At 38.6% G+C, this 12,632-nt stretch overlaps 1 protein-coding gene across 1 annotated transcript; it reads right to left on the bottom strand.

Moving 5' to 3' along the window:
- Positions 1-3,178: 3,178 nt before the first annotated feature.
- LOC105114406 (uncharacterized) lies at positions 3,179-9,996 on the bottom strand. Its single transcript, XM_011010936.1, is given in 4 exon segments — positions 3,179-3,675; positions 3,678-6,583; positions 6,831-8,785; positions 8,924-9,996. Coding segments are annotated over 4 exon segments (6,342 nt in total). The 5' UTR covers positions 9,908-9,996.
- Between the last annotated feature and the right edge of the window lie 2,636 nt (positions 9,997-12,632).

The raw sequence follows: 12,632 nt of genomic DNA, 5'->3' as shown, positions 1-12,632 counted from the left end.
ACCTGCCTAGTTGGTATATTGTAATGGGTTACCTACCTAGATGGTCACATTGTAATGGGTCACCTGCCCAGATGGTATATTGTAATGGGTTACCTATCCAGATGGTCACATTGTCATGGGTCACATGCCCAGTTGGTATATTGTAATGGGTTACCTACCCAGATGGTCACATTGTAATGGGTCACCTGCCCAGATGGTCACATTGTCATGGGTCACATGCCCAGTTGGTATATTGTAATGGGTTACCTACCCAGATGGTCACATTGTAATGGGTCACCTGCCCAGATGGTATATTGTAATGGGTTACCGACCCAGATGGTCACATTGTAATGGGTCACCTGCCCAGATGGTATATTGTAATGGGTTACCGACCCAGATGGTCACATTGTAATGGGTCACCTACCCAGTTGTAATGGGTATATTGTAATGGGTTACCTACCCAGATGGTATATTGTAATGGGTTACCGACCTAGATGGTATATTAGGATTTTTTATAAGACATGATAGGGTTCGAAGGCGCATTGTTCAATAGATGGAAGCTTGGAGGAAATGAGGGCTCGAAGGCGCACTTGAAATAAGGTAGGATAGGAAATGCACTATCTTTGATGGTCGAGGGCTCGAAGGCACACTCGAATGGAGGTAGGATAGGAAATGCACTACCTTTGATGGTCGAGGGCTCGAAGATGCTTTCGAAAAGAAATAAGACAAGGGCTTGAAGGCACGCTCGAATGGAGGTAGGATAGGAAATGCACTACCTTTGATGGTCGAGGGCTCGAAGGCACACTCGAATGGAGGTAGGATAGGAAATGCACTACCTTTGATGGTCGAGGGCTCGAAGACACTTTCGAAAAGAAATAAGACAAGGGCTCGAAGGCACGCTCGAATGGAGGTAGGATAGGAAATGCACTACCTTTGATGGTCGAGGGCTCGAAGGCACGCTCAAATGGAGGTAGGATAGGAAATGCACTACCTTTGATGGTCGAGGGCTCGAAGGCACGCTCAAATGGAGGTAGGATAGGAAATGCACTACCTTTGATGGTCGAGGGCTCGAAGACGCTTTTGAAAAGAAATAAGACAAGGGCTCAAAGGCACGCTCGAATGGAGGTAGGATAGGAAATGCACTACCTTTGATGGTCGAGGGCTCGAAGGCACGCTCGAATGGAGGTAGGATAGGAAATGCACTACCTTTAATGGTCGAGGGCTCAAAGGCGCACTTGAATGGATTTCGTTAGAATTTTCTCTAATAAAAATTTACAAAACTCATTGTCCAAGGTCTCAAAGTTTAAATGATATGCATGCATATTTACCTGATTTGAAATATAGGCCCCCATTTCTTCTTAATCTTCTCGTTGCTTGGTTGGTGAGATCTTGTTATCTGATTTGAGTCATCTTTGTCGTTTAGCTTTCTAGCCCACTCGAGTTGGCTCATATAAGTCTATTTCCAAATTTATTTGTATAACTCAGCATTTTTGGTGCCCATCGTGACCCACTTGCTTGCTAAAGATTTTCTGATTCGTCAAATAATTTAAGAGGATTACTCATTACTCCTCGTTTCACTGCTAGAAACATTCGGTGTCACTTGCTGAAAGGATCGAGTTGTCTTTTGTAAACCAAAATGCCCCCTTGTCTGGTTAAAGGAAATTACCATCTCCTTTTCTAGAATTTTTCCTTTTAAACACAATGTTGCCCCCTTGTATTGGTTATTGCCTCTAAGTGTGCTCTCTTAGTGATTTGGATAAATAATGGTTCTAAGAGGTCATTCTCTCATATCTATCCTTTTTCTGTTTGGTGAAGGAATATGGGTCTAGAATGAATCTTGAAATCTTGATCTTGCATTTTGAAAACAAAAAATTATTTCGATGTGAGTCTAAAACAATTTGCTTTTGAAATCTTGCAACTCCTTGGTTATTTTTCTTTCTTGGAAAAGAGATTATTTGTTCTTGTGTTTGGCAATGAGGTCTTCGGTGAAAATATGCCATGATATTATGAACTTTTGTTTTTATAGGTTTTCAGAGTGGTGGGCTCGAGAAAAAGCTCGAGGTTTTGTATGAGAAGAACTTGTCTTTTTTTTTGCACATTTATTTTTTTATCAGCATGAATAATAATGAGTAGTTTATTCTTGATGTCATGAATCTTATGAAAAAGTATTCTTTGCATTTTGAGAGCATTGTTTATTGTTCTAGGTTGCTTGCTTGCTTGATTAGAAAGGACTTCTATAAGCACGTAACGTAGGTTGTGGTTTTTGGCTATGAAAGAAAATGATTCATAAGGCTCAAAGAGTGTTTCAGGGCTTCAAAGACTAAGGATCACTATTAACAGTTTGACTATTGATGTCATTCATATTTTCTTTTGCCGCTCTTCTTTGATTTGCTGTTTTCTTTTTCTTTTTCATTGCTTTGCTATAGAGCATACTCACTTTATCTTGGTTATCACTTTTTCTTGTGATTTGGACATGCCCCCTAGCATTTGAGTTTCTTGAGCTTTTTTTTCTTTTTCTTTTTTGACTTTCGGCTTTCTCACAGCATTATCCTCTTTCTTGATAATTGAAATTTCACTTGCCCCCAGTGTGGGGTGTGATCCTAGTCGAGATTTTTTTATGAAAGAAAAAATTATTCAGGCTCAAAAAGGGTTTGCAAGGGATGTACTTATTTTAGAACGTGAAAGGAAATAACAAAGATGGCCTTTCCTCATTTCAAGCGCAAGCAGCTATGATCAATAAACTTTGACCTCGTATAGTATGATGGTTTATTCTTTGCAAAGATATATTTCATGAGTTATGAGCAACAAGTTCACTACATACCATTATTCATACATTTAAAAAAACACATGATTCAAGAGTAATGGGGTAAAGGTGTTTATTCATTTCTTTTTTTTTTAATATTAGTCACCTTAATAATGGAGTTGCTTGATTCATTTGTCATTCTACAAGTAGAATGTCAAAAATATTGTTTTTGGATAAACATCAAATTACTTTTGAAATCAAAATGCCAGATCAATTTTTCAAAACTCTAATAGGGAAACTGATTTTGGTAAGAATGATGAATTGAATCTATGAGATCATGCAAGGCTTCAAGGTTGTATTTACTGATTCTTTGATAAACACTTATAAGAGAGAGCAAAGACATGCAAAGTGAATTTATTGGCAAAACTTTTATTGATTGGATGAGAACTTATACAATCATGGATAATATTTCTTCACAGAATCGGAATTCACTGGCCTACTCAACTCTTCTCCATCCATTCCTGTCAGTATCAATGCTCCTCTAGAGAATGCCTTTTTTACTACATAAGGACCTTCATAATTGGGTGCCCACTTGCTATGATTTTCATTAGGTAGTAATAGGATTTTTCTCAATACAAGATCTCCTGCTTCAAACTCTCTTGGTCGAACTTTTCTGTCATATGCTCTTGCTATCCTTTTTTGATACAATTGGTGGTGACAGATTGCAACTAATCTCTTTTCACTGATCATATTTAGCTGTTCATATCGTATTCTTGCCCATTTAGCCTCTTCTAGCTCAGATTCCATGAGGACCCTTAAAGAAGGAATCTCTACTTCCAAAGGCATCACTGCCTCCATTCCGTAAACTAATGAATCAGGTGTAGCCCCAGTGGACGTTCTTATTGCTGTTCGATATGCATGTAAAGCATAAGGAAGCCATTCTTGCCAATCTTCTTTATGTTCTTGTTAGCTGCTTCAACAGCACCATTCATCTTTGGTCGGTAAGGGGATGAATTGGAATGCTTGATTTTCCATTTAGTGCATAATTCCACGATCATCTTCCCATTGAAGTTCTTGGCGTTATCGGTTACTATCCTTTCTGGCAAACCATACCTACAAATTAGGTCTCTCTCAATGAAACGCTTGACCACTTTCTGCGTCACATGAGCATATGAACAAGCCTCTACCCACTTTGTAAAATAATCAATTGCGACCAAGATAAATCGATGACCATTGCTAGCTTTTGGATTAATAGGCCCAATCACATCTATCCCCCACATTGCAAATGGCCAAGGTGACACCATATTGAATAAGGGCAATGGAGGCGCATTGATTTTGTCACTATACACCTGACATTTATGACATCTTCGGACAAATTCTATACAATCCTTCTCCATAGTCATCCAAAAATACCCTGCTCTTTGCATTTTTCTCGCCATCATGTGTCCATTTGCATGGGTGGTGCAAATTCCTCCGTGTACTTCATACAAAGCTTTATTGGCTTCTGATTTGTCTAGGCATCTTAATAAAGTCCCATCAAATGCCCTTTTGTATAAGATTTCTCCATCTAGAAAGTATTCCATGGCCATTCTTCTCAACGTCTTCTTATCTGTCTTTGAAGCTTCAGAAGGATATTCTCGATATTGGATGAATCTTTTTATATCTGCATACCAAGGATTGCCATCAATTTCTTCTTCTATTAAATAACAATGAGCAGGAGAACTTCTGATATTAATGCCTATAGGATGTACTCTGATACCACAATCGATTGTGGCCATAGAGGCCAGGGTTGCTAAAGCATCCGCAAACTGATTCTTATCCCTTCCTAAATGATTGAACTCTATCTCTTCAAACTTTTCAGCCAACTTGGAGAGATATTCTTGATATGGTTTCAATTTCTCATCTTTTGTCTGCCATTCCCCCTTTGTCTGGCAGATTATCAACTTGGAGTCTCCATATACCTCTAGTTTTTGTATCTTTAGTTCCAATGCAGCTTCTAATCCATGAATACAAGCCTCATATTCAGTTGTGTTGTTTGTGCAACTAAATTGCAGTTTAATGGAGATGGGATATTGTTTCCCTTCTGGAGAAATTATTACAGCACCAGCTCCATTACCAGACACATTCACTGCACCATCAAAGTACATGGTCCACCAATCACTTTCTATTACTAACACATCTTCATCAGGGAAGTCAAAATTTAATGGCTCATAGTCTTCAAGGGCATTATCAGCTAAATGGTCTGCAATTGCACTTCCTTTCACGGATTTTCTTGTTTTGTAGATGATATCATATTTAGCCAACAACACTTGCCATCTGGCTAGCCTATTTGACATGTACGGTTTTTCAAAAATATATTTCAGAGGATCTATCTTTGAAATTAACCAAGTGGTATAATATAGCATATACTGCCGGAGTCTTTTCGCACTCCATACCAAAGCACAACACAACTTCTCAACCATACTGTAACGAGATTCACACTCAGTGAACTTTTTACTAAGGTAGTAGATGGCTTGTTCTTTTCTTCTGGTCTCATCATGTTGGCCAAGCACACAACCCATTGCTGATTCAGTCACTGTTAAATATAAAATGAGAGGCTTTCCAGGCATAGGTGGTACCAATAGAGGTGGGTTTTGCAGATATTGTTTTATCTTATCAAATGCTTTTTGACAGTCTTCATCCCATACTACAGGGTTTTTCTTTCGAAGTAATCGAAAGATTGGTTCACAAGTGACTGTGAGTTGTGAAATAAATCGAGCAATGTAATTTAAACGCCCCAAAAAACCTCGAACTTCTTTCTCGGTTTTAGGAGTTGACATAGCTTGTATGGCCTTCACTTTATCAGGGTCTACTTCTATGCCATTATTGCTTACCATAAATCCCAATAACTTCCCTGACTTCACCCCAAATGTACACTTTGCAGGGTTCAACTTTAATTGATACTTTCTCAGCCTTTCAAATAATTTATTCAGAGCTGGGATATGGTTTTCCTCATCTTTAGACTTAGCAATCATATCATCCACATATACCTCAATTTCTTTGTGCATCATGTCATGAAATAGTGTCACCATTGCTCTTTGATAAGTTGCCTCAGCATTTTTCAATCCAAATGGCATAACTTTATAGCAATATGTTCCCCACGGGGTGACAAATGTTGTTTTCTTCTTGTCTTGCTCGGCCATTTTAATCTGATTATACCCAGAGAAACCATCCATAAAAGAGTAAGTAGAACTCTTAGCAGCACTATCCACTAGCACATCTATATGGGGTAAAGGAAAATTATCTTTTAGGCTTGCCTTATTCAAGTCTCGGAAATCCACACATACCCTGATTTTGTTATCTTTCTTGGGTACTACTACGATATTGGACACCCATTGAGAATAATCGACTACTTCCAAGAATCCAGCATCCCACTGTTTCATTATTTCTTCTTTCACTTTGATTAGTATATCTGGCCTTGTCCTCCTCAACTTTTGCTTAACTGGCTTACAATCTTCTATCAAAGGTAGTTTATGTACCACAATATCAGTATCCAGACCAGGCATATCAGCGTATGACCAGGCAAAAACATCAACATATTCTTGTAAAAGAGCAATCAATTTCCTTCTTTCATTAGCAGAGACTAACTTCCCTATCTTCAACTCTCTTTTATTATCCTCGGTGCCCACATTTATCAGTTCTAATTCTTCTTTTGCAGGCTTCCATGTGCGGTCAGATTGTTCGACTAACCTTGCGAACTCATGGATATCCTCTTCACCAAACTCTTCCTCATCCATGGCAATTATATTTTCATCAAAGTTAAGCCAATTATCCACAGTGCAATGAGTTTGTGAGGTGTATGACAATCCGCTTTCAGATTTCCTAAAAGCGAAAAGTGTTTCGGTTATGAGTATATAGTTCTGGGAAATTAAATAAATGAACAGAGAAAGAGAAAAAGAAAAAAAAAACGATTGAAAGAAAGTATGCATGATCTCATTGAAATCTAAAGGATAGAAGGGCTCAACCACAAAACCTTATTGCCAATCTCTTAAGCCATGATGATTTGGCAAGGCACAATTATTCAAACAATACAAATAACCAAAACAACAAACAAGTAAACAAACATTACTTTTTGAAAATAATTGGAACTTCATGAATTTCCCAATTTGCTAAATCTTCTCCCTCGGCCAGTTTCCTCACGAATTCTGATGAGCTATCTTCCAAAACGCTAATAGTCAGCTGAGGCAACTGTTCATGAGTACTATCTTCTTCCTTTAACTCTTGTTCACTGTCTTTTTCAAGATAATTGATAGTAACACCATTGAATTCCTTTCTTAGTCCTCCCTCATAATCTTTAGTTTTTATCACATATACGGGTCTTGGGAACGTTACATGGATTGGTGGGATTTCCATTCGATCTTCATCTGGTTCTCTCCTTTCAATCCGGGCCATTCTCTTTTCTCTTCTAATTTCAGCTGCTCTTTTGAAATCTGCTTTCCCAGGCTTAAACCCTAAGCCAAACCTTTGATCCGCGCACTTCATTTTTATCACATTAACCCTCTCAGGCATTCCGGTAGTGTGGTCATATTGAAATGGCAGTCCATGCTTTAAGAAGTATTTAGCAACCATTTTTGCTACTTCAGAAATTTCTGGTTTCCTTCGTATCGTATTTTCTGGTACCCATTCAGCATTTACAACTTCAAATGCATGCAAATTTCCATCCTTACTTTCTTTAGTTTCTATGTAAGGGATCGATACATTTTTCATTGTTGATAAAGTTTCCTCAGCCCTCACAGTCACCAAATTTCCATTGATGATAAACTTGACCCGTTGATGTAAAGAAGATGCGACAGCTCGGGCTGCATGGATCCAAGGTCTCCCAAGTAACATGCTATATGATGGATGAATGTCCATTACTTGTAATGTGACTTGAAATGGTTGTGGGCCAATGATTAGTTCAACATCAATACTCCCAATGATTGGTCGAGGTGACCCATCATATGCCCTAGCAGTCATGGTACTTGGCTTCATGTGAGAGGCATCAACTGGCATTTTATCAAGTACATGTCTTGGTAATACATTGAGAGCAGAACCATTATCTATAAGCACCTTAGCTACCACACAATCCTTGCATTTTACTGTGATGTGCAATGGTTTATTATGACCGGTCCCTTCATGATCCAGCTCATCATCGGTAAAGTAGAGGTAGTTGGTGGCTTGAATCCTGCCCACCAAATGTTCTATGGAGTCTTGTGTGATATCCTGAGGAACATATGCTTCATTAAGAACCTTCTGAAGCACGTTCCTATGCAATTCTGAACTCAACATTAATGATAACAAAGAAATCCTAGCTGGTGTTTTCTTTAGCTGATCAACCACACTATATTCACTGTGCTTCATCAATTTCAGAAATTCATTAGCCTCTTCATCACTTACTGGCTTATTAACCTCATCTGTCTTTGTCAATTCCACCATATCCTTTCCTTTGGCTTTTCTGTGATTTTCCAACTCTTCAGGAGTAAAACATCTCCCACTTCGAGTGAGTACTCCTATTTCAGCATGGAAAACAGGGGCAGGATTTGTGTTGTGAAAGGAATAACCATAATTATATGGTTGGGCACTAAAACTCCCGCTAACAGTATTCATAGGCTTGGTTAGGATCATTTTTAGTGGACCCTTTTCGGTTGGTATATATCTACAAACTTCCACCTTCTTGTTACAACCAGTCATTGTTCCTACCAACTCATCTTCTTTGGGTTTTATTAATCTTAATACTCCCAATGTCATCATATTTTCTACCTCTAAATGGAACTCCTCACACGAGTCGATATCATGCCCAAGCTGCTGATGATATTTACAATATTCATTATCATTCCTTACAGCTTGTACTTTGACTGGTGTCTTTAAATAGTCTGTTTGCCTCAACATCCCATACAATCTATCCATAGTCACCCTTAAAGTTGATGTACTTCCCCTTCCTATCTCCAAATTATTAACTCCCCCGCTTCCAGAAGCATGATTTGGTAGAGGGTTAGAATTCACATTTGGAGACTCATCAAAAGAAATCCAACCAGCTTTGATAAGCTGAAGGATTTTTCATTTGAATGCAATACATCCATCAATATTACGACCAACAGCACCAGCATGGTATTCACATTTTTGATCGGGTTTATACCAAAAGGGAAATGGTGGTTGTAAAGGTTCTAATGGAATAGGTGCTACCTGACCAATACTAAGCAATCTTTGGTGCATTTCAGTAAGAGACATGGGTAATGGTGGAAGTTGCACTTGATCTGTTGGAAAATTTCTTCTTGGGCGGTAGGCATTATTGGTTTGGTTGTTTATTGGGTTGTTTTGGGTGTTTGTAGGTGAAGAGAATTTTATATTGGATATAGAGGGGGTAGGTGGAATACTTTTGAAGCTGTAATTATCTTGGTAGGTTTTCTTCCCTCTACTTTCCCTTTCAACATTGTGAATTTCTGTTTCTTTCCTCTTCCCAATAAAACCTCTTTTTTCAGTAGGATCCACGATCCTACCCGTCCGAACGGCTTGTTCGATCCTTTCAGCTATGACAACCAAATCGGAGAAATTTTGTGCTGCACTGCCTACCAAGTACTCAAAGTACGGGGCTTTAAAAGTATTGGAAAATAAGCCAGTCATCTCCCTTTCCGACAATGGAGGACTTACTTGTGCGGCTAATTCACGCCACTTTTGGGCATATTCTCTTACAGACTCCTTATTGCCTTTTTCCATGGCTTGCAGACTTGATCTATCTGGGGCAATATCCATGTTGAACTTATATTGTCTAATAAAAGCATCAACCAAGTCCTTCCATCCTTTAATCTTGGTATTATCCAAACACATATACCAAGCAAGAGCAGCATCACTTAAACTGTCCTGAAAGAAATGGATCAATAATCTCTCATCATGAACTACTTCAGCCATCTTATTACAATATGCTTTAAGATGGGTGATTGGGCACTGAGTTCCGGTATATTTAACAAATTCTGGAACTCTGAATTTTCTAGGAATAACCACGTTAGGCACTAAACACATTTCAGCGGCCTTCACGGGATCATACAAACTATTCCCTTCTATTGCCTTCATTCTTTCTTCTAAGGCAGCTAGTTTCTCATGACCATTTTCCTCTATTATCTTGTTCCTTTGAGGTTCTTCTTCTGTCAACACAATATGAGGGATCCTCATTGGATGTGCTGATTGAGTAGGTGCGAAAGGAGCAGCATGCTGAGGTTCGAATGGCGGAATAAAGGAAGGTGGAGGCTGAGGTGTACATGTTTGTTGAGAAAATGTTCCTTCCCTAGCTCTAGGCCTCAAAGCTTGCTCGAGCAAGCTAGTGAGCCTTACCACATCCTCTTTCAGGCTTTCCAACTCTCTTTGGTGTTGCATTTCTAACTGAGCTCTCTCTTCATTTTCCATTTTCTTTCGTGAACGAGTATTATGAATACGTTTCAGTTGGGGACCTATATTTCACCTGTTATATGCAAAATATGACAATCTATAAGCAAATGTATGAGATGCATGAATGTGAATGCAACATATTGGATATAGATTCACACTTTGTTGGTGACATATGGTCGTTATTCATTAGATATGTGGGTTGAACTTGAACTTGATATCATTGCTGTAATGCCGAGGAGAGATCTGCTCAGCTTTTTGACATTTGGGCTTTCAGCCATATACACATGTTTTTTTTGAAAATGTGGGTCTAACCCTTTCATTACTTATTTAAAAGCTTATAATGAAAAATTAATCTAATCTATTATAGGAGAAAAAACACTGCCTTTAGTAGCTATTGCTCTTAAAAAAAGATCGGTGTTATCCATGCTTCTTCGATATTTCATTATGTCTCCTCCTACTTGGCGAGCTTCCACTCGTAATAAATGGGCTTCTGCAGCTGCTCTATCAATTTGATCTTGTAGTTCTCTTATCCTCTCAGTATGAATCAAGTTGTTTCTAGACAAAAAGTTATTAGCATTGTCCAATGTTTGATTATGCTGCTTTATCATTTTCTGGTTTTCTATAAGCTGTGCGGTCTTCAATTTTTCTTTTTCCAGCTTAGATCTCAATGCTTCTGCTTCAACCTTATGATCATTCAACGCTACTTTTTGCTCTTCATGTATTTTAGTCACATGTTTAGTGTTGACTATTTCAATCTCCGCTCTCCCCAATTGGTCTTTAAGCTTGACTACGTCCGCCCGACGCATTTTTAATGCAGTTTGCGTCTTGATAGCTGACTCTTCCCAATGCTTAGCTTTTGCCATATAATATGTCATGTCTTTATTGATCGTCTTCAATTCATCCTTTGCCTTTATCCAGTCTTGACCCATAGAGTCCCTTTCTTCTTCAACTGTTTTTCTCACAGCTCTTTCTTTGGCTAACTGCTGCTCCAAGGACACTCTCTGCTCCTCCTTTGCTTTAAGCTCGGCTTGTAACAATTTTACTTGTTCCCTTAATTCTTCTTCACTGTTCACTCTTTTCCTTCGAGTGCCCACAGATTCAAAAACTTCTGCCATATAAGAGACTCCTTCATTACGCCATTCGGGATACCTTTCACTAACCGTAGGATTCCTTACACCTATCTCCTTTTTAACTATCACCAAAGAACCCCAATCATGCTTAATGCTCTCTAGTATTTCATTATATGTTCCTTTGTAGACTCCAGTGAATTGAGCTAAACCAATTGTTCTTGGAATGCTTTGTATGCCCCCAAGCTGTCTTGCAACCAAAGCAGGTGCATAACTAATATACCCAGTCAACCCAATCAAAGGTACCCAAGGCTTTTTCCCACAGCCCATTAGGTATGCTACATTTTTCATCCATGGGGCTCTCCAATTAAAATTTCTTTGCGGAATTCCTTGCAATTTTACCCTCCAATCATCTTCAGAAAAGTTTTCCCATTCACTTGATACAAATAACTCGAGTGGCTTTTGATCAAACCACCAAAAATTTCGGAATACTGGTGTCTCGGACTCTATATGGCTTACCATCCAAATGAACAACAATGGAACACAACATCTCATAGAACCTTTCCCAATCCTTTTGCAATGATTGAGAGATAAAAAAGTTTCAACCAAGATCGCAGCAGAAGGATTAATTTTGGTCTTCTCATACTCCATAAACAAATTAGCTGCCTCTAAACTGATAATTCCGGTCGTCGAAGGAAACAAAATCAACCCAAATATCCCCAAAGCCAATATTCGGTATACCTCCAAATTAGCATCAATATTAGACTTTTTAGCAATCAAAAGCTCTTCTAGTCGTTTCCATCTCAAACCCCCAGAATTATTTTTTTCTCTATATAAGCTCATTTGACGGATTCCCAATAGCTTAGCGAGCTCCTCTATAGTATTCTCAATCTTTTGATGAAAGTAAACCTTATGGATATCCTCAGGAAATTCTGTCAAAACACCGTATTCTTCAATGGTAGGAACCATGTTGATATTCCCAAATGTAAAACATTGATATTCAGGATCCCAAAAATGAATTAAGGTTTTTATGGCTAATGGCAGTACTGGAACATTCAGAAGATGCAAAACTCTCCCATACATCCTAGTAAATTCTGCCTCATTGGCCAAGTATTTGGTGAATGGAAGCAAACGACTGGCCTCATTTATTATGCATCTCACATCTTTTAGTAGCGGTATCCCACTGTCATCCAGTTTAGGGCAGTCTCCCTCAGTCATATGCAATGATTCAGATTCAAGCCCATACTCAACCGTTGTGATTTCACGATTAACGACCATTATGTCACCTAAAAAACAATCCTGTAATAAAGATGCTATATGATAGGTATTGCACACCACACTAGGGGAAAAAAGTGCACATAGAGGTCTATAGGGAACCCAAGCCCAAAGGGGTATCATCATGGAAAGTTGCTTAAAACAAAATATGATGATTGCATTGAAAGTTT

Source organism: Populus euphratica, unplaced genomic scaffold (genome assembly GCF_000495115.2).
Source record: "Populus euphratica unplaced genomic scaffold, PopEup_1.0 scaffold673.1, whole genome shotgun sequence".
NCBI lineage: Eukaryota > Viridiplantae > Streptophyta > Magnoliopsida > Malpighiales > Salicaceae > Populus > Populus euphratica.
Note: the sequence above shows the minus strand (reverse complement) of the source record. Positions and strands in the feature narration are given on the sequence as shown.